This window comes from Myotis daubentonii, chromosome 15 (genome assembly GCF_963259705.1).
Source record: "Myotis daubentonii chromosome 15, mMyoDau2.1, whole genome shotgun sequence".
NCBI classification, from domain to species: Eukaryota; Metazoa; Chordata; class Mammalia; order Chiroptera; family Vespertilionidae; genus Myotis; species Myotis daubentonii.
In genome coordinates this window covers 45,354,848-45,378,179 of record NC_081854.1, presented here as the reverse complement: position 1 = coordinate 45,378,179, position 23,332 = coordinate 45,354,848, and the positions used below count along the sequence as shown (strand labels likewise).

Below are 23,332 nucleotides of genomic sequence, written 5' to 3'. Positions count from 1 at the left end.
ATAAATATTCATTATAAAGATTTTTAAAGTTATAATTAAGCACAAAAGAAAAATCCCTATCTTCTCACTGTTCTCTCCCTCTTTCTGTATAACTCATTTTAGTTTTTAATTTGTTCTCCCACTGCTATTTTTTTTTTTTAAATATATTTTATTGATTTTTTACAGAGAGGAAGGGAGAGAGATAGAGAGTTAGAAACATCGATGAGAGAAACATCGATCAGCTGCCTCCTGCACATCTCCCACTGGGGATATGCCCGCAACCCAGGTACATGCCCTTGACCGGAATCGAACCTGGGACCTTTCAGTCCGCAGGCCGACGCTCTATCCACTGAGCCAAACCGGTTTCGGCTCCCACTGCTATTTTTGAAAATAAAAGTAAATAATATATTTCATTTTCCCTTCCATTCTTATACAAAAGGTAGCATACTATATTCTTCTGCACTTTTACATTTTTTTAAAATATATTTTATTGATTTTTTACAGAGAGGAAGGGAGAGAGATAGAGAGTTAGAAACATTGATCAGCTGCCTCCTGCACACCTCCCACTGGGGATGCACCCGCAACCCAGGTACATGCCCTTGACCGGAATCGAACATGGGACCTTTCAGTCCGCAGGCCGACGCTCCATCCACTGAGCCAAACCGGTCTCGGCCACTTTTATATTTTAATAAGTCTTAGAGATCACTACGCAGTGGCACAAATCTTTCTCTTTCCCTTTTATAAGTAATCCATTATGTGTACATACCATTTCTTATTCAATCAGTTTTCTATTATTGGGCATTTGGGTTGTTTCAGTCTTTTGTTTTTTTTTTTACTCCTCACCCGAGGATATTTTTCCATTGATTTTTAGAGAGAGGGAAAGACAGAGAGAAATATTGATGTGAAAGAAACACATTGATTGGTTGCCTCCTGCACAAACCCTGACCAGGGCCCAGGCCAGGGAGGATCCTGCAACCGAGGTACATGCCCTTGACCAGATTCGATCCCATGACCCTTCAGTCTACAGGCTGATGCTCTATCCACTGGGCAAAACTGGCTAGCGCAAGTCTTTTGTTAATACAAGAAACACTACAATGAATACCTTGTGTATATGTCATTTTTGCCTGAATTCCTAAAATGGAATTGCTAGGCAAAGGTTAAATGCCGATGTGATTTTGCTATATATTGCCCAATTTCTCTCCTTAGGGAGGTACCATTTTAGTTTCTACCAGCAATGTATGATCGTGTGTTTTTCCCCAAACCTTGTCACATAATCTACATATATAAAAGGCTAATATGCTAAGTGTCTTACCGTCTGACTGGTCGCTACAACGCACACTGACCACCAGGGGCCAGACACTCAACGCAGGAGCTTCCAAGCTGCCGTGAGTTGGCAGTGGTGGTTCTTGGGTGACTCACCCCGAAACCAGAGAGGAGGGAGCCCAATTCCTTGTGGGGCTGCAGGATTCTACCTTCGGCCATGGGTTATGTTGTTGCTGGGGCACTGTCCCCCCAAATCTGGTTGGTTTACTCCACACCCTGGATGACAGCAATTTTGCAGAGTGCCCTCTCACACTCTGAGACTCCTCGGGTGATGTCAGAGAACGGTTTTACCTGATCCCTGCAGGCCAGGCTAAGGGACCCCACCTGCCGGCGGGACCCTGCTCACTCCCCAGCACCACCCCAGGTGCAGCCGGCTGGGGAGGGACCACAGGAGGTTGGCTCCAGAGTGTGTCCGGCCCCGCTGGCCACCTTCTAATTAATTTCCCTTCAATGTGCACGAATCTGTGCACCGGGTCACTAGTGTGTTATAAAACTTGGACTTTAGCCAGCTGATAGCTGGGAAGTGCTATTTTAGTACAGTTTTAACTTACCTTTCTTTTAGGAGCAAAGTGGATCATATTTTCATGTTTAAAAGTCATTTGCATTTTTTCTATAAACTTTACATCTTTTGCTCATATAGTGTTTTATACTCTTTGTCCACTTTAGAATATATTGAATGAACATGTCATTAATTAATGTTCAAGATAATTTATTTACTTTTTTTTTAAATTTATTGATTTTTTACAGAGAGGAAGGGAGAGGATAGAGAGTTAGAAACTTCAATGAGAGAGAAACACTGATCAGCTGCCTCCTGCATACCTCCTACTGGGGATGTGCCCGCAACCAAGGTACATGCCCTTGACTGGAATCGAACCTGGGACCCTTGAGTCCACAGGCCAACGCTCTATCCGCTGAGCCAAACCGGTCAGGGCAATGTTTAATATAATTTAATGGCTGCACCTAGAATAGTTTGAGTGAATGAATCTTCGATAGTAAATGTTCAGCTTTCTAAATTTCTGTTCTAGCCACAATTTAAGCCCAGAAAGATAGCTAAGACATGGCCTCTGACTTCAGAACACAAGTGGAATAGAAACTAACTAGCTGAAGTATAACATGTTAGGGACGCTATTCTAATGACATCCGAAGTGCTGTAGGAAGGGAGGAAATGTCCTGAATTCTGCCTAGGCTGGGTGGCAAAATTAGGGGAAGCTTTCCAGAGGCAGTGCCATCTGAGCCAGGCCTCAGAGGAGGAACTGGAGCGGGCAGTGCATTTCCACAGAGGAAAGTGCAATTAATTTTCCACGTATGTTGTCTCTCCTTTTCTTTTTTTTTTGTCCTTTAAAGGATCAGGCTCAAGTTCACTACAGATCACAAAACATGATGTCTTGTTGGCTACTTTAAAATCTAACTTGTCTGCTTTGGAGGACAAATTTCTGAAGGATCCTCACTGGAAGAAACTGAAACTCCTAAGGGATGAAATTGCTAATAGGGCAGAGTGGCCCCAAAACTCTGTGGATGTCACCTGGAGTTTTACCTCTCAAACCTTACTGTTGCTCTTGTGCTTGAAGGAAACCATGATCCACCTTGCCGCTGATTTCAATCCAGCTAAACCCAACCCAAGGACTCCAGAAGCCGCCCCTGCCCTGAGCCCAGATACACTCAGTATCTCACAGCAGAAGACTGTCCAGTCAGCTCTACAGTTTGTGGTCACCTTGGGCGTCTGCCCCTATCTCATGCCTGGTGTTGGAGTCCCCTTGAGATACAGGACTGAGTTTGGGGCAGTTGTTCAAGACGTGGTGTGTCTCGATGCTGCCCCCGATGCAACCCGGAGACTGTATACCAGCTGCAGGGTCCTCCTAAATGTTGCTCAGCACGCATCTCTGGGGAGCTTGATTTTCTGCCGCCATTTTGGGGATATTGCAGCAGGTCTGTGCCAACTGGGATTCTGCCCAACCAAGAGAAAATCACTAAAAGCTGAAGAAGAGGTAAAATATATGTTGAGAGAGAGAGGAGAGAGGCAGAGTCTGTGGGTGTGTCTGTGTGAATCTGTATGAATATGTGTACATATTTGTGTGTGGATGTTATAAAAGATAACTCTTACTTCTTTAGAAAGGGACTGATGGAAAGAGCTAGAGCTCCTAGTGAATGTCAGAGCATACCCAGTAGATAAATGAATCTTTTTAGAGGGTTGGAGCTTTATTAGATGCTAGTCATTTGCACACCTGGAGAGCCCATTTCACCTGTCCCTTCTTGTCATTCTATGGAACAGTTATCACAGGCTATTTCTTTGAGCCTCTGTGTCCTTTTTATAAAATTGTATAAATGTAGCGAGGGTCAGTGTAGTTCATATGCAGGGTAATTCCTTAACCACTGCAGCCAGATCTCATAATGCCCACCACCTCATTTCTCTGTCACCTTTCTATGTCATCTTCCAACATGTTTCTTTTTGTTCCCCCTTTTTTAAAATCCTCACCCCAGGATATGTTTATTGATTTGTAGAGAGGAAGGAAGAGGGAGAGGGAAACATTGATGTGAAAGAGAAACATCAATTGATCAGTTGCTTTCTGTACATGCCCGACCAGGAATTGAACCCGCAACCTTCTGCTCCAAGCAACTCCAACCAACTGAGCCTCCCTGCCAGGACTGTTGGTTCCCTTTTCCATTCTCTCTCCTGGCTGTGCTCACAAACATTTACCTAAAACCCACTATCATTTGAGCAGTGACAGGAATTTATGAGCTCTCCCTTGCCTTTGTTCTGTGGAGCAGAGCGCTATGCTCTTTATGACAGGGTATGAGTCTGACAATTCTATCTGGACTTCTGAGATAGGGGCATCTGATCGACAGGTTTTATTAATATCACTGGGGCCAGGCAGTGCCCCAGGGGTCTCGGGCAGGAGAGACAAAAGAAAGGACCAAGTATGAAGGTGGGAGAAGTTGGCAGAAGGGGAAACATGATGGGTGTCATCATGAAGCTGGACAAGTCCCAGCTGTACCCTAAGCAGCTCCTGTACCTCCGTTTGCTAAATGATAATGGGCAGCACACTGACTGCTTAACTGAGTTACTGAAGGGGGACAGTACTGTTAAGGCCCAATGAACAGCACTCCTCTTTGCTGCCCAAGTTCTCAATGAATTAAAAGACATTTAACAGAGTAAGAGAGATGTGAAAAGTCAGAACATCACCTTTAGCCCTGGCCGGTGGCTCAGTTGCTTGGAACATCGTCCCATGTACCAAGAGGTGGGTTTGATCGCAGGTTGGGGTGTGTATGAGAGGCAACAGATCAATGTTTCTCTCTCACATCGATGTTTCTCTCTCTTTCACTTCCTCTCTCTCCCCCTCCCTTCCTTCCTCCCTTTAAAAATCAGTAAAAAATTAAAACAAACATTACTCATAAATTCAAAGTTGGAGGATATTGTTTCTAGATGGAGACAAATGGGCTTCCCAACAGTGAATTCCAGAATCAGACACACTTACTACACCCCCAGTTTTAAGGAGGGCTGGGAGACTGCAGTGCCTCTGCCTTCCGGCAGGGGACGTGCCTCTGTAAAACGCACAGCCAAGAAGAGCAGAACAGAATGTGCACTTGCTCTGAAGAGGTGGCAGAGGAGCGCGCTGAGCTGTGCATGACAAAACCAGCCAGTAAGTAAGCTTATTCCCGCCTCGCCATTGAGGTAAGTCAGTAAGCTCTCCTGCCCAGAGCTGAGTGCGGGGATGGAGAGAGGGCAGGAGTGTCTCTGTGGTGTGGCTTCTTCCAGGCGGAAGGAAATCAAGAAGCCGCCTTCTCTCTCCCCTCACAAGTGTCTGTGCAGTATTGTAAAATATCACCTTCGATTGCCTACCTGCTTTGTATTCTGCAAAAGCCAAGTACTGCATGTTTTTTTTTAGGTGTTAACCGAAGAGGAAAGAGCCCTATCTAGGGAGGCCTTGAGAGACATCTTGGATCAAGTGTATCAACCATTAGCAGTTCGAGAATTACTTATCCTCCAGGGAGGACCACCCCAGGTCGGTATTCAGGCCTAGGGACTCTCGTGGGTGAATCATTAATTATAATGTGCTGTCTTCTGGGAGTGGCCCTTCTCCTGGGAAATTTGATAATCTAGTTAAACCTCATTTCATCTCTTAGATCATTACATGGTATTTGGAAAACTAAATTTCACTGATCCTTAGGTTAACTTAAAAAAGATTTTTCTTTTAATGGAATGATGAACACTATTCCCAAGAATATGGTAGTTTTATTTAAAATATATTCATTCTGAAACTAGATATTTTTAAACTAAAATTTGGCTGTTTGACAATACATTCTTTTGGCAGAAATATTTGAATATCCTATCTTTGAATGGAGTATTTGAAGTCAAGAAATTAAAATTAGAGCTGTTATTGGGACTATTTTTAGCTCCTTTGGGGAAAAAAAAGTAATAGTATATATTTGCCTAGGGCTAGGCATACGATAATTCCTTTTTGCCTTAAAAATAATTATGTATCTGCAATGACTGAATTTGGGGATGTAGATGGGAATTACCTATTTGCTCTTAGGACCTAGAGTTTAGTCATAAATCTAGGTGAGTAAAGCGTGAGGGGCCAAAGGAATTGGCTTCAGGTCAGGAACAAGGACCAGCTGAAGCTGGAGACAAAGATATCTCCCAGTTGAAGTCATTTTCATCTCATCCCTAGAGCATTACTATAGCCCACCCCCCATAGGACTCCTCTGGCCTCACACTCTGCTTCTCTGAATAAATTCACAGTTTGCCAGATTAAAACAAATGCATTATAATGATAATGTGGTAAAAAGAGACAGTGGAGTTAGGCATACTAGAATTCAACCTCAGTGCACAGCTGTATGAATTAATACACCTTTCCATCCCTCACTTTCCTTATCCATAAAATGGGATGACAGCAGTGCCTTTTTTATAGTCCCTTTGAGATTATGTGGAAGGTTCTTAACAATAAATGGTAATTATTACTCCTCCATAACTATAAGAGAGAGGACAGGTTAGTTAGGATTGTTTCTTTCACTAATTTAGGGCTCCCAAGTGTCCAAAAATGGTTAACATTTTTGCTCAAAATAAGGGACACAAGTCTGTTTGTTCATGATGGCGCCACAGAACTCTAAAAAGGGAGCCCTTGAAGAAATCCACCTCTTTCTTGAAATTGCTGTGTCGCAAGGAATCATAGTAGGTAAGACCGTGGAGGCAAGACTAGAGTGCCTGCCCTCTGTTGTGAACTGTCCTCCTGGTGGTGAGTAGTGTTCAGAGGAATCTTCTTTGGAAGCTAGATTCAACTGGAAGGACTGCATTCAGGGTTAATGGCCACGTTAACCTTGTGTTCCCCAAATCTGTATTTTATTCACTGATGTGTTTGTCTATTTCTGGGTTTGAAACTTCACTTGCTGTTTCACTGTATTTTTACTTTCTTAAAAGTTAAATATGAGGAAGAAGGTTTTGTAAAGGAGCCTTTTTTTTTTAAGGAAAAAAATGTTGTTTTGAAGTCTGTATAGCATACTGTTTATTGTCAGTCTGTCTCATTACATATGTTTTAATAACTTCTACATCCCATCTATTTCACTGACATTCAGTTCATACCTTTCCCTTCCCCTTCCTTTTTCAGTCCTGCACAGATGTGAAGACACAAGTTAGATGTCGGGCCCCCGCTTGGCTTCGGCGTCTGTGTGGGCAGCTGCTCTCTGAAAGGTTGATGAGACCCAGTGGTGTGCAGGCAGTGGTCCGGGGCATTTTGGAAGGAGCGGGTGGTAAGAAAGAAAATGTTTCTGTTACTGTAGTATCCATTTTCCTTCAAGCAAGAGTGAATTACTGGTCTTTAACATTGGCCTTTAAACTTGATAGAGACAATATGTGTCTTTGTGGAGATTAAGGAAGTTAGACTTGGAAGTCAAACCTTAATGAATTTCTTTTCCAAAGAAACTATTTTCTTGCCATTTTTCTAAAACAGTCGTGACACACTGCTCACATTGTTGAATGATATTGTGGGCTATTTCAAATGATTTGTAGTATCAGAGGAAAGCATTGCACAGAAAGTTTAAGTAAAACCCCAAAGAAAATGTGAAATTCTCAGTGGGAAAAGGCTTTGTAGCAGGGTGCTAAGAGGACTTCGCCTCAGGACTTAAAACACAAAATAGTTATCTTGAAGCTACACATACCTAAGAGATACACACTTTGGAATGAAGTTTTAGATTCATTTCCACACCATGGCCAGGAAGCTCAGTTGGTTAGAGTGTGGTCCTGATATGCCAAGGTTGAGGATTCAATTCCCGATCAGGGCACATATAAGAAAAGGGAACATTCAAGAATTAACCAGTGAATACATATATAAGTGGAACAACAAATTGGTGTTTCTCTCGTCCTTCTCTCAACTCTCCCTCTCTCTCTAAAAATCAATCAATTAAAAAATTTTTTAAGAATAGTTAAAAATAGCCCTAGCCGGTTTGGCTCAGTGGATAGAGTGTCGGCTTGCGAACTGAAGAGTCCTGGGTTCGATTCTGGTCAAGGGCACATGCCCGGGTTGCGGGCTCGATCCCCAGTTGGGGGCGTGCAAGAGGCAGCCGATCAATGATTCTTTCTCATCATTGATATTTCTATCTCTCTCTCCCTCTCCCTTCCTCTTTGAAATCAATAAAAAAAAGAAAAGAAAAAAAATAAACAAGAAAAATCTCAAATAAACAATCTTAAAAAATATAGTTAAAAATAAAGAATACAATTCAATGGTTTTTAGTATATTCACAAAGTTGTGTAGCCATTACTAATATCTAATTCCAAACATTTTTCTTTAATTAATTTTATTTTTTACATAAAAAGTTCAGTAAAAATTGGATAAAGTGATTTTAAGCAGTAAATCAATCTTATCAACATAGCAGAAGGCTGGCCGAAACCACAAGGCAGCTTGCTTTGGAATATATACATGATAACAAATTAAACCTTGCAGGAGAACTTCAGCCATCCTTACAAAGTCTGCCTGTGATCCTAGCACGTAAAGGCTAAAAGCAAAACAAAAACCAGGAAAAAACAAACATTATTTTCAATATATTCACATATACATTAAAGTATAATACAGGTCGTTGGGGTAGAGGTCGTCCTTGGGGATGCACATGGTCTGTGTGCCGACAGCACCACCACAAATTCCAAACATTTTTATCATTATCCACCCCCAATTACTCCCCCGGTCCCCTCATACAGTCCTTGTAAGCACTGATCTACTTTCTGTCTCAATGAATTTGCCTGTTCTGGATATGTCATCCAAATGGAATGAATGGTACAATTTGTGATCTTTGTGTTTGGCTTCTTACACTTAGCTTCATTTTTTTTTTTTTAGGTTTAGTCGTGTTGTACATGAATCAGCCCTTTATTCCTTTTTATGACTGAATTGTATGATTATGCCTGGTAATTGTTAAAGTTTGTGTTTTTTTGTTATCCTCACCCAAGAATATTATTTCCTTTGATTTTTAGAGAGAGTGGGAGGGAGTGAGAAGAGAGGGTAAGGGTGAGGGTGAGGGTAAGGGAGAGGGAGAGGGAGAGAAACATTGACTTGAGAGAGACACATCAATTGGTTGCTTCCCACTTGAGTCCTGACTGGGGGCTGGGGATTGAACCTGCAGTCGAGGTACATGCCCTTTACCCGGAATCGAATCTGCGACCTTTTGGTCCATGGGCCCACACTCTAACCATTGAGAAAACCCAGCCAGGACTATCTCACATTTTTAGGACCTGACCTGGGAAACTGCTGTGAGTTTTTGACATCTCTGTTCATTGCTGACAGCTGGAGTGGCTGGTGGGAGTGATGCGGAGGCAACAGCTGCTGACTGGAAAAAGTGTGACTTGATTGCAAAGATTTTGGCCTCTTGTCCCCAGCAGTCTCTTTCACCAGAGGACTACTATAGAGATACCTGCCCCCAGGTAAATCATTTTGTTTCTTTTGAATGTTTGAGGATTTTCTGCTTATTTACAGAAAGAGGATTTTTAATGTTCCTCTAATATTGAGGTAAAAGCAATATAATATTTAAGTTTATTGTTCAGTGAGGGAATTAAAAACCTGTTGGAGACACCGACCTAATTGTTAGGTTTAAGTACACTTCATCACTGTCAGATAAGTAAGTAGCCCACCCAGCTTGCTGTCAGAGTTGGGCTATGAAACTAAAGTTTTATCTTGGTCCTTATCTTTTCTGTGTTTTTAATTAGCTAAAAATAGGTATTAAATAAATAAGGTAAATTAATATGACACATACTAGTAATTTAAAAAGCACAAAAGAGTTAACAGAATTGTAAGTTTCCCTCTCACTTCTAGTCCCTCAGAAGTAGTCACTGTTACCAATTTCTTGTTTATTTTCCAGAAATATTCTGTTATGTATATATAACTATATGTATTTGTATGTGTATATATAGTCTAATTTTCATCCAAATGATAACATACTACACACACTGTTTTTCATTTTGCTTTTTTAACTTAACAATGTACCTTGGAGATCATTTCATATAGTCATTTCATATAGAGCTGCCTAATTCTTTTTCGTGGGTGGGTAGTATTGCATTACATTACTGTACCATAATTTTTTTAACCAGTCGCCTAATGGATATTTGAGTTGTTTTCATTATTTTGCTATTATAAGCCATGCTACAGTTAATACTCATAAATCTTGTACATGTGCAAGTCCTACCATAGGAAAAATTCCCAGAATTGAAATGACTAGTTCAAAGGGTATATACAGTTAAAATTTTAACTGATATTATTTATGTATCTGTTTTCCTACACTTTTGCCTATACAACATGCTACAAAACTTTTTTATCTTTGCTAATCTGATAGGTGAAAAATGTGGAAGGAGTTTTCTTTCTTTTTTCTTTTTTAAAAAAATATATTTTATTGATTTTTTACAGAGAGGAAGGGAGAGGGATAGAGAGTTAGAAACATCGATCAGCTGCCTCCTGCACACCCCCTACTGGGGATGTGTCTGCAACCAAGGTACATGCCCTCGACCAGAATCGAACCTGGGACCCCTCACTCTGCAGGCTGATGCTCTATCCACTGAGCCAAACCGGTTAGGGCTGGAAGGAGTTTTCTTAATCAGTACTCCCCATGCAATTAAATGTAATGGCTTTTGAAGTATAGTCCAAAGAAAGTAGTTCTTTGTTATGCTGATCAGGGTTCTCTTGGGCAGGCATGCATGAGAACACAATATCACAATGTAAAGATTTTATAGTGAAATATACTACATATAAATAATCTTACAGGACAAAGTTAGCATTTGCAATGATGAATAAATATTTTCTGAAACTAGGAGCTTTAGTTTTGGTACTTGACAAAGGCTAAAATCAAGTCACAGGTTTCAGGCTTGCTGAGTTTTTCTGGCAGTGTCAGAGGTCACATATAGTTTTTGGACAGAGATTCTCCTGCCTGCAAAAAGTGCAAGAGTCACTTTTAAGTCAGGAACAGAAATATATGCCGGGGTCCAGCCCCAGTGGGTCCAGGGGTTCCCAAAGGCATAGACGGAGTGGGCGAAGAAGGAATGACACGGAGACAGCGTTCAGTTGATCAGCAGCCTAGCCAGGATCTCCAGCCAAGTTCAGAGGTTCTGCTTCGGATCTCCAGCCAGGTTCAGTCACCAGGTTCTAGTCAGGCTCTCCTGCCAATCTCCGCAGTCAGGTTCAGTCCAGGATCCCCTGCCATGCTCTCTCGCCAGGCTCTGCCTCCAGGCTCCGAGGCCAGTCCCGGTCCAGGATCCTCCGGCATGCTCTCGCCAGCGAAGTTCTTCTGTCTCTAGAGAACGTTCTGTGTAGGTTCTGTGCCTAGGCTCTGTCTCTCTTGGTCCTGTCTTCCAAGCCCTGTGTCCTAAGTTCTGTGTTCTGAGTTCTGTCTCTTCCTGTCTTGTTACATCTGCATTTATACCAGTTGATTCAATCCCATCAATCTCTATTCCAAAGGTTAGGGCGTTTCTTATCTCCATTCCAGGGAGTAAAGATTATGTAGCTTAAGCATGATTGTTCGTAGTTAAAATGATTAATTACCCGCCTGGCACTTAGTTAAGGGGTTTTATTCCCTCCCTAACTTCAGGGGAAAATCCCTACCTGGGGAAACAACCTTTCTCAGAGGTGACCTTGGTTAAAACACATAGTGCCAAGAAGGTGAGCAAACATATTAAGAAAAGTATGCCATATATGCCAGGTCCCTTGAAACAGCAAGCATGGACCGGCTCCCGGCAAATATACTTTTCTATCAGTTGCTTTTAGAGTATGGTAAACCCACCGAGGCACTGGAGATCTATGTTTGTGTTTGAGAAAATAGTCTGTTCATACACGACAGGCGGACTTCAGGCTCTAAATGTACTTATATACCTTGACCCAGTAATTTCATTTAGTGGTGCTTTTATAATAGCAAAATTTGGTGATAAACAGAATGTCTGGATATTAGGAAATAATTTAATAAATTCTTACCTGCAGCTTGAATAGATATATATCACCATAAAGTATTTTTGAGGAATTTATAACAGTACTGGGGGCCCAGTGCACGAATTCGTGCACCTTTTACTGTGGGCCACGAGGCTGCGGTGGGCACAGGGGCAGGTCTTGGCCCATCCTGTGCTCCCCCACCAGCCCTCTGCAGCCCCCAGTCCCCTCTCTGCCGGCAGCCCTGCTCCTGCTGCTCCCACGCTCGGATGGCGCCGGCCCCACTAGCACCCGCTGATGGCACAGAGCGATTAGGGCCAGCACCAGCAGTGGGTCTGAGCACTAGACGGGACCGCGGTGCGGGGGGAGCAAAGAATTTTCAGTAACCACCAGAGGCTCACCCCAATGACAGCGACAAGTACCCCGCCTTGGTCTGGTGCCCTACTAAACTGTTCCACCATCCCACCATGGCCGACGCCCACCATGTTCCACGCACGCCTCCTGGTGGTCAGCGCACGTCATAGCAACTGGTTATTCGGTGGTTCCACTGTTCGGTCTATTTGCATATTAGGGTTTTATACGTATAGATGATATTTTAATAATATACAAAACTGAATATTAAGTGTGGCTTTAATTAAAAAGAAAAAAGAATTATACAGAAATACTGTATATTGGAAAAAATACACCAAAAATGATTATTAGTGATTTAGGAAGATTTAATTTTATTCTCAAAACATTATTTTCTAGATTTTCTACAATGAGCATATATTTTATAAATTTTATAAAATTATTTCATGAAAACATAGTCTCTTCAGTTCTCACAACCTTTGATACTGGGTTGTTAAATTTTAAAAAACCGATTTTGTTGAATCAGTGTTATTGCAGTGAGTTTATTTTTTGGCCTAAAGAAATTAGTGCTGCCCTGACCAGTTTGGCTCAGTGGATGGAACGTCGGCCTGCGGACTGAAGGGTCCCAGGTTCGATTCTGGTCAAGGGCATGTACCTTGGTTGCGGGCACATCCCCAGTGAGGGGTGTGCAGGAGGCAGGTGATTGGTGTTTCTCTCTCATCGATGTTTCTGACTCTCTATCCCTCACCCTTCTTCTCTGTAAAAAATCAAGAAAAGTATATTTAAAAAAAAAGAAATTAGTGCTTTTTCTTTTTAGTTAATGTAATGCCCCTTGTAAAGAGGCTGGTATTTATTTTCTTCATATACTTTTTCTTTTAGATCCTGGATTTATTTCACTTTCAAGATAAATTAACAGCACGACAATTTCAGAGAGTTGCCACCACTACCTTCATAACTATGTCAAGAGAACACCCACAATTGGCAGCAAAGTATTTGCTTCAGCCAGTATTAGCGCCTCTTCATCGATGTTTAAATACAGCAGGTAAAGGAGGAAGTCTGGTGGTTGGGGGCCCCTCTAAAGGATCTTCTTCAGTGTTTCAGGTTTAAATGACTTCAGTCTGTGGTATATCAGTGACTTTAGTTTTACCTTTTTCTCCTCCAATTTTTTATTTTGAAAAATCCAGTTCACAAAAGTTCTAAGAAGATACAGTGAACCTAGATTGACCAACTGTTATTTTTTGGCCACATTTGCTTTATCTTTCTCTTTCAATACGTGTACATTTTTTTCTGAAACATTTGAGAGTTAGTTGTAGACATCATCTAATATACAGATTTTATTCAGATTTCTCTAACTGTCCCAAGAATTTCCTTTATAACTACTTTTTAAAATCCAGAATCCAGCCAAGAATCATGCATTACATTCCTCTATGTCTTTTTAGTTTCCTTTAATATAGAATACTTCTCCAGTTTTTTGTTTGTCTTTCACCCCATATTTTTAAAGAGCCTAGGTTATAGAATGTTTCTTTTTTTTTAAAATATATTTTTATTGATTTCAGAGAGGAAGGGAGAGAGAGAGAGAGAGAGAGAGAGAGAGAGAGAGAGAGAGAGAGAGAGAAACATCACTGATGAGAATCATTGATCAGCTGCTTCCCGCACGCCCCCTCACCAGGGACCGAGCCTGCAACCCGAGTATGTGCCCTTGACCAGAATCGAACCCAAGAGGGTTCAGTCCGCAGGGCGATGCTCTATCCACTGAGCCAAACCAGCTAGGGCATGTTTCTGAATTTGTATTTGTTTAATTGTTTCTTCATGATCAGGTCCAGGTTAAACATTTTGGCAGGAATACTACATAGGATGATGGTTCTTTTTTCAGTCTCCATCAGATTAAGGGACATATGTAATCACTTTATCCCATTATTAGCAATGTTATATTTGATAATTTAGTTAATGCAGTAGCACACAGATTTCTCCATTGTAAAATACTGTCCTCCCTATGTAATTAATAAGTAAGCTATGTCATGATAGTCTGAGACTGTGTGATAGTCTGTGTGAATACTATTTCCCAATAGCCTTTCATACTATGGTTTAGAATCCATTGATGAGTCTTACCAGTAAAATGGTGACTATTTCTTTCGTTATTTCTATTTTGTTAGTTAGTATTCTGTAAAGAAGAGCTTTTCTTTTTTCCTGCCTCGCCCCTTTAAAAAATTATTATTTAAATATCAATATAGATATTTAGATTCTTTTTTAATTGGTTACCAAACATTTCTGTCATTTATTTTGATGCTCAGATTTTCCCCATATTTGGCCAGTGTGTTTAGTTCTGTTTTAATGTCTTAAAAGATTGACATTTTCAACACTTCCCTTAGTATGTATAGCTTTATTGAGTTTAATGCTGGGATACTGAGTATCATTATAGCACTCCTGGTGATTAAAAAAAATTTTTTTTTTCTACATAGTAGTTCCTAAGGTTAAAAATGAAGAAAAAAATGTTGGGTGTTATGGTTAAACCAAATTTAGGTCTGTGTAGACTTTGTGTAGAAGCCATTTTGTAGTGTGAATTTTTCTGGATGTATGTGGTGGGAGATGTGGAGTCATGGAAAAAAATCTAATTCTTTTGCATAGTAAAACTTCACCAGACTGAGCCTTGATGAAATGAAATTAATCAGACATGACAAACATAATAGTTGAGTAAATACTTAAAATTCCTTTATATATTTAATAGGAAGTTATCCTAGAATCAGTATGTTATTAAAAAATGGCAACAAAAAAAATGACATGCTATTTCTGTTGGCTTGAGTGTGGGTAATTTTGGTTTTTGTTCTCTAGAGATTCCAGAGAATGACATGGTGCCAGGGACCATTTTGGTGACAGAAGAACAACTTAGTAGATGTATTGAGGATGTATTTAAGGTTGGTAATTTGAGTCACTAATGTTTTTAGCGAATATTTTTACTTAGTCTTTAAAAATAATTTTGCCTTTTTAATTGGTTCTTTAAGAATTGGAATGGTTAATCTTAAATTATTCCAAATCATCAAAGTCTTTTCACTTTTTGAAACTGGAAACTATAAGCTGTTAGTGAAAAAAAACTGATACATTTTGAAATCGTCAGTTTTCATCATTTATCTGAATGTTAAACAGTTTATATTCTCTAACTAGCACATGCCACTGATGAAAGCATGCCTTTTAAAGAAATTGACAGAAATTGAATACAATACTGTAGGCTTCATAAAGTGTATGAATATTTTGAATCTACTTTATAGCTTTTGATAGTAATTACCATCATAAAGAAGTCTGAATAAATGGATCCTGCAAATGACTACCTAAATATATACTGAAAATGAAAAAAAAAGTAAATTGTATATCCTCTATGATTATATGATATATATATAGGATATATATTTTTAGTCAAAAATAAAATCCATTGTGTTAGGCTTGGGGTAAATATTCCTTTTTAAAGTTTATTTTAATAAATTTATAAATGAAAAATATTTACAAGAGTAAACAGCTTTCAAAACTATGCTCCATGTAAAAAGGTGCAGCCACTTTGGAAAATAGTTTGGCAATTCCTCACAAAGTTAAACATGGAGTTATATGACCCAGAAGTTCCACTCCTAGATGTATACCCAAGAAAAATGAAAACATGTTCACATAAAAATCTATACAAGAATATTCATAGCAGCACTGTTCAAAATAGCCCAGATATGGAAACAACCCAAAAGTCTATCAATGGATAAACAAATGTGATATATTTACATAATGGAGTATTTTTTAGCCATAAAAAGGAATGGAGTATGGATACATGCAACAATATAGATGAATTTAAAAATTATAATTTAAGCCCTAATTGGTTTGGCTCAGTGGATAGAGTATTGGCCTGCGGACTGAACCCTCCTGGGTTCGATTCTGGTCAAGGGCATGTATCTCAGTTGCAGGCTCCTCCCGGACCTAGGTCCTGGTCGGGGCTCATGCAGGAGGCAACCAATTGATGTGCCTCTCTCACATCAATGTTTCTCTCTGTCTTTCCCTCTTTCTTCCACTCTCCCTATAAATCAATGGAAAAATATCCTCAGATGAGGATTTAAAAAAAAATTATGATTTAAAATATTTAAAAAGAAGCCAGACACAAAAGACCACACATTGTATGATTCACTCTATCTGAAATGTTCAGGGTAGGTAGATTCATAGAAATAGAAAGTAGGTTAGTGGTTGCTAGGAATTGTAGATAGAGAATTGGGAGTAGCTGCTAATGGGTATGGGGTTTCTTTTTGAGGTAAGGAAAAAATATTCTTGGATTAGGCAGTGGTGATTGTTATACAACCTTGTAATATTCTAAAAGCTACTGGATTGCATATTTTAAGAGAGTGAATTTTATGGCATGTGAATTATTTCTCAATAATTTAAAATTTTATATTCCACATATCTCATTTCTTTTCTACGGTAGTAAATTTACTTATTTATTTTTTAAATATTTTTTTTATTGATTTCAGAGAGGAAGGTAGAGGGAGAGAGAGATCGAAACATCAGTGATGAGAGAAAATCATTGATTGGCTATCTCCTGCACACCCACTACTGGGGATCGAGCATGTGCCCTGGACCAGAATCAAACCAGGGACCCTTCAGTCCGCAGGCTGACGCTCTATCCACTGAGGCAAACTGGCTAGGGCATAAATTAAACATTTTATAGTAAATTTTCAAATTTTAGTTTATTATGAAATAGTTCAAACATATAAAAAATATGAAGAGTAAAATGCTTATGCACCCATCACTCAGCTGAAAATTCTCTACTTGAAAGGATCACTATCCTGAATTTGTATTTACTATCCCTTAAGCTATTTGTAGTATCATTGTACATGATTTTAAATTTATTTTAATGGCATTGCAATGTATGTGACATTAATTCATTCATTTTCGCCACTAGATGTTATTCCATTATGTGATTATATCATCATATATTTGTTTGTTTTTCTATTGGTAGACATTTAAGTTGTTTCCATGGAGTTTTTGCTAATCTGTTTAGTACATTATAGTTTTAATTAGCAGTTAGTTCTCTTATTACTAGTGAGGTTAAGCATCACTTTGTGCTTTTAGTTCATTCTGTAAATTGTTCATATTTTCACTTCTGTAAATTGTTCATATAGTTTGTCCATTAAAAAATTGTGTTATTGGCCTCTTTTAGAGTACTTTCTTTTTTAAAACAGCTTTATTGAGGTATACTTTACAGACCATAAACTAATGTTTAAATTGTACAATTCAATGACTGTTAGTAAATTTACAGAGTTGTGGAACTATTACAATACAGTTTTAGAACATTTCCATCACCCCCTAAAGATGCCTTGTGCCTATTTACAATCACTTCCTCTTCCCACTCTCAGCCCCAGGCAACCATTAATCTGCTCTCTGCCTCTCTGGATTTGCCTTTTGGGGATATTTTGTATGAGGGAATCATGCAGTATGTGCTCTTTTGTGTTTTGTGGCTGGCTTCTCTCTCTTAGCATAATGTTTTTGAGTTTCATATGTTGCATATATCAATATTTTATCTCTTTTTGTTAAGTAATATTCTATTGTATGACTATATCACATTTTGTTCATCTGTTCATTAGTTGATGGACATTTGGATGTAGAGTAAAATCTATTTCAAAAACAGCTCTATAAGATATAATTCACATGTTGTATAGTTCACTCACTCATTTAAAGTATGCAAATCAATGGTTTTTTAGTATATTCACAGATTTGTGCAGCTGTCCTCACTATCTTATTTTAGGATATTTCATTACCCAAAATGAAACCCCACACCACTCCCAAATCCTATTGCCCCCCAAATGGGGGGAAATCCACTTCTAGTTTGGTGAATTAAAACCTCCTGGAGAGGCAAGCAAAACAGTTTGCTGTAAACACTTGATTATGCACAAGGATTGGGACTATCGTTAAAGTAGAAGGGGTGTAGAAGGGTAATTATTCTCTTAAAAGGTTTTGGCAGCTCAGCTGCAGTGGGAAAACAGAGGAAATGTGTATGTTGGAGGGAAATGGTAAACATTGTGTAAAATTTAGCTACAAAGGATGTGTCTTTATTAACTTTCTGCTAATACTAAATTATAGAGTACAGCTCAACGGCAGGAAATAAGAAAAACATCTGGGATGGTTGAATTGATTCAGCAACTCCCTGGGTAACAAGAGGGTGTTTAATTTTAGAGAAGCATTTGGGAACGTTTCCAGCTCTGGTTGTGTCTGTCTGTCTCTCTCTCTCTCTCTCTCTCTCTCTCCCCTTTTCTTTTTAACAGATTTATTAAGATATAATTCACATACCACACAATTCACACATTTAAAATGTTCAATTCAGCTCTCTGAATGAAAATTTTATGGTGGGAACAATGACAAGGAAAGGCCTTTCTGCGCTTGCATCCTTCATACACACAGCGAGTGGAGCCGTATGGCTCTGGTGGGCCAAGTGGGAAGTTCTCACCAATAGAGGTGTATATATATAGGTGCTCGTGGAATTGTATTGAAACTTGGCATAGTTACTTCTACTTCATCTGCATAATAACTCCTACCATCATTTCTATGTTGTGTACCTTACCTCTGGTAAGATTATCTAAGACAAAAAGGAGATATGCAGCTCAAATAACTTTTAGTTCATTGGCTTTCTATTCTATTTCCTCTGACTCTGAATGTCTGAGGCCCAAGTCCTAAAATGCTGAAATTCTTTTGTCCTTCCTGGTATGAGAGGGATAAATGGTCTTTCTTTGCCTACAGGGGTGAAGAGAGGCTTAGATTGCATAGAGATTGGTTCTGGGTAAGGCAGGATAAGATAATTCCACTTCTTTCTGACTTGGGTATTTTCTTGGTTTTAAGAGAACTGGCCAGAATCTGATATTGGACTTGGGTTGGAGAAGGAGTAGGGTTATGTAGGGGATGTTTCCTTTTAGTATTCCTTATAGTACTTGCCGAGACTCCCTAAAGGTGGAAGATATTTTAGGGTAGGAAAGGCTAGAAGGTAACTAATTATTTTATTTTCCTCATTCTCATTTCCATCATCTTTTCTTCCTTCTGTCTTTCTCTCACTCTTTCTGTATTTAGAAAAGATAATATTTGCACATGGTATAAGTTTAAGAAGTGCAAAAGGCTTTAAGTTACCCTCCCTTCCATCTGTGGTTGTTCCCTAAAGGCAGTCATTCTTTCTGGATGTTTTCATCTTTAATTGAACTGTGGCCTTGAATAACATGCAAAGGACTGAAAGAAGCATCCTTCGAAGCTGTGGGATGTGGGCAAGTGTTAGATTTTCAAAATGCTGCAGTTCAGATTCTGGTATAGTGTTGTGACAAGCGCCTGCCCCTTTGAGTCAGACCTAGGTTAGAATCTGGCTCCAGGGTTGACTATGAATGTGACTTTAGGTGAAGTCTTTAACACGAGTTGTGGGGGTGAATAAGGTAAATTTTGGTAGGTTCATTGTATGCTTTAATACATAATAGGTGCTCAAAAAACTGTCAGTTCCTTTTTGGTTCAGGGAAATTCTTTTTTTTTTTTATATATATATTTATTGATTTTTTAGAGGAAGAGAGAGGGATAGAGGGTTAGAAACATCGATGAGAGAGACACATCGATCAGCTGCTTCCTGCACACCTCCCACTGGTGATGTGCCCGCAACCAAGGTACATGCCCTTGACCGGAATCGAACCTGGGACCTTTCAGTCTGCAGGCTGGCGCTCTATCCATTGAGCCAAACCGGTTAGGGCAGAAATTCTTATTTTAAAGGATAATTTTATGCAATATGCTCTGAAACCATGAATAGTACAAAATGCTGTATTAGGTAACTTGTCCTGTTCTTCTGCCTCTCACAAGTCTTATTTAAACTCAGTAAGTACATTAGAAGTTCTGGAACATTACTATCAAAAGGATCACTGTGATATTTTAGAAGGCAGCATTTAGCTAGTTTAATACTTAACAGGTAAAATCAAGTTTCAGCCTGTACTGGATTTCGGTGTTAGGATTAAGTCAGCTTGATTCTGAATAAACTCATCATGTTTTTATTTCCACACTTGTACATCCCTGTGAAAGATAAGGCCATAAACTAAGAAGACAGTTCCATTTACAGTAGCATCAGTGAGAATAAAATATTTAGAAAGAAATTTAACATTTGCATAAGGTGTATATTTGACAAAATGTTCTAACATGAATTATCTTACTTGGTCCTTACGCTAAAAGCTTAGTGCCTACATTATAAATGAGGAAATGAGATCTAGGGAGCTTTAAATGTCTTATCCATGTTCACTCACTTGATATGTGATTTTGGGCAATCACATAGGTGGCACACCCAGTTTCCTGACTCCTGACTTCCCAGTGCTTTTTCAGTTACTCAGCATGTGCTTAACAATGTAATGGGAGTCTATGAAATGCAAGATGGATCTTGTGAGGACTGCTTTCTGTTTTGTTTTGCTTTGAAACAGAAACATTTATAAAGAGCAAGGAGGGCCAAAGATACGGTGACAGAAGATGATTTCACTTTGGGTGGTGGGCACACAATCCAATATACTAGTACAAATCATGAATCATAGAAATATACACTTAAAACCCATATGATATTATTAACCAATGTCACCCCAATACATTTAATTTTTAAAAAAGGAAACACATGTTTATTCTTAATACTTTTGACCATTTTGACTCTTGTGAGTTTTTCCTTTCCTTTTTATTTAAATTTCTAGTCAAGCCTGCCAGAGAAATTCAGTCCTTCAGACATTGAAGATAGTAGGCACTGAACAAGCCAATATGGTAAAGTCAAGCCCTCTTTTGTCCAATCTGTTCTCCCTTTCATGGCTGAAGTTCTGTTCTGTTCAGTTAATTTGCATTGATTGAGTAGCTTCTAGCTATAAGTTGTTTTGTGTGTGTGTGTGTGTGTGTGTGTGTGTGTGTTTTAATGAAAATACAGAGTGCTTGTAACTTCTCCACAAAAGTAGAGCTTTTGAGAAAGTAAACACCAGTCAGTCTTTGTTCATTCATTCTTTGAATCAGTTACTTGGTCACCAAAAAAAAATTTACCAACTACCTACTAAGTGCCTGACACTCTTTGAAGTTTACAAATGCAGAAATGATTAAGCCAGTTGCTGCCTTCAAGGAGCTCCCAGTCAAGCAAAGAGTTACAGTAATGTGCGCTCTGTGTATAATTAAGTACCCAGAAACACGCCTCTGCTACTCGTTAGAGCAGCCGTCCTCTAAGCTTGAATGAAGGGTTGTAAGGCTTAACCGCGGGCGCCTTCTCTCATGGCTGGCTCTGTGATGGAAAGCCAAGATGCATTCAGGAAGGAATGTGGAAATCCCCAGAAAGGAATGAGGAAATCCCCAGGCTGCCAGTGGGATCACTGGTACCCATCTGTTTCCTCTTCTAATCTGTTCTGAGCCGATAATGGTTTTTATAGAGCCATGCTGTTCTCTTATTTTGCCCGACAGCTCTGCCCTACACATTTATACTCGAAAAGCCACAGCTAGATAAGGAAGTTCAGCTGCAAAGCACCATTTGACTTACAGAGGGGCTTTTTTACACCAAAGGACTGAAAAGGTACCTTGAGAGTCTGTCTCTCCCTTCTCTGCTTCAGCTTTTCCAGGGTATTTTGTTTGGTGATCCCTGGCTGTACAGATACACAAAACATTTCAACTAAATAGGATTTCATCTTTAAAGTACTAAGTTCATAACTGATAGAACAGAAAGTGTGTCTGGAAGGGATAGAAATTTTGGTCAAATTGAAGATTGTTTCAAAAAATTTTGGGTGGGGAAAGATGGTTCTTTTCCCCCCCAACTAGTCTTACCTCTTAATGGCTGAGGTACCAGAAAGGTATAGAAGAAAATGAGCAAACTTGCAATCAAGTCAGAGAATGCTCGATTAAACCTGAAAGAGGCCTTAAAACTTGATTAATCCAACCCCATTATTTTCCACATAAGGAAACTGAGACTCAATTTGTGTTACATCTCACAACTGGACAGTGGAAGTTTTACAAACAATCCTATGCGAAACATACCCAATAGTTATACTGCTGAAAAAAGGAAACTTTCTAATGATATGGGACATTTTTACCACAGGTAGAAATAACATATGAAGTATTGAATTGTGTTTCAAAACTTGAATTCCCATCCCACTTTGCCTCCAGGTGAGGAGAGAGGAACCCCAACTAGAAAGAGATAACACATAAGCACAGTCCAAGGAAATTCCACAATGCCTGGATGTTAGGGCACAGAGATGGTGCAGTAGAGTTCTCCCTCCCTCAGAGGGGACGAAGCAGCTTGCCTATTGTGCCTTGACTGCTTCTTCAGTTGGTGCTGTCACCAGCCTGGTGTGGAGGAGACTGGCCCAGCAGTTCCCTTTATATGTAGTATGACCTCACTGGAAGGACTGTTTTTGTTTTTGTTTTTGTTTTTGTTTTTGTTTTCTAGAGCATTTGTTCATTGTCAGGGTTGGCACCAGAGATCATAGTTCAGTCAGTCATCCTCCTGTGCTCCGTTGTGGGTCTCTAAACTCCAGGTACAAGTCAATAATCTGGGAAGTCCACTTAAGGGGGAAGCAACCAGAGTCTACTTTGGAAGTATAAGTAGAGGTTAATGTTGCATGTTAGGTGCAGACCAAACTGTGAACCTGCATGTGAGTTTAGTATGAGGCAAGAGATTGGAAGGAAGGGGCTGTCATTGGAAAGGACTGCCTAGGATATGGCCCTGGAGATCCACCAGAAGACTTGGTAGAAAGGGACTATATCAGATGCTCAGTAGGAGGAAGAGGAAGTGGTACAGAAGCTGCTGTCCATGGTGCCACTCAGGAACTCCAGCTCTCTTTTGCAGATTGCAGGAATAGAGTTATTAATAGCCTGACTAGCTGGGGTCTGATTATGGGGGGTGGGGTGGGGGACAGCTGGGAGAAAGTTGGTATGGGTTAGGAACTGAAGCATTGAAAATATTATTATAAACAAGGGGAGTGAGTATGGGAGGTCATGGAGTACAATGCTTTATTCTTTTTGAAACTGTGGTAAAATACACACAACATAAAATTTACCATTTTAGACACTTTAATTCAGTGGCATTAAGTCCATTCACAATGTTGTACAACCATCACCACTCTCTGGTTTCAGAACTTTTTCATCACCCCTGACCGAGTTACAGGCTCGATCCCCAGAAGGTGTTATGCAGAAGGCAGCCAATTGATGTTTCTCTCTCATCACTGATGTTTCTCTCTCTCTATCCCTCTCTCTTCCCCTCTCTCTAAAAATCAATAAAAACATATTTTAAAAAACTGCTTATTTACCAAAAATTGAGGTAA

The 23,332-nt window shown here is 39.6% G+C and overlaps 1 protein-coding gene across 1 annotated transcript in view; it reads left to right on the top strand.

Annotated features, from left to right (window-relative positions):
- The window catches only part of TANGO6 (transport and golgi organization 6 homolog), a 150,912-nt gene that overhangs the window by 4,527 nt on the left and 123,053 nt on the right, over positions 1 to 23,332 (top strand). The window contains exons 2-7 of the mRNA XM_059667636.1: positions 2,647 to 3,287; positions 5,187 to 5,303; positions 6,906 to 7,047; positions 9,069 to 9,205; positions 12,915 to 13,077; positions 14,865 to 14,947. Of these exons, the coding sequence (XP_059523619.1) occupies positions 2,647 to 3,287; positions 5,187 to 5,303; positions 6,906 to 7,047; positions 9,069 to 9,205; positions 12,915 to 13,077; positions 14,865 to 14,947 (1,283 nt within the window). The remainder of the gene's footprint in view (positions 1 to 2,646; positions 3,288 to 5,186; positions 5,304 to 6,905; positions 7,048 to 9,068; positions 9,206 to 12,914; positions 13,078 to 14,864; positions 14,948 to 23,332) is intronic.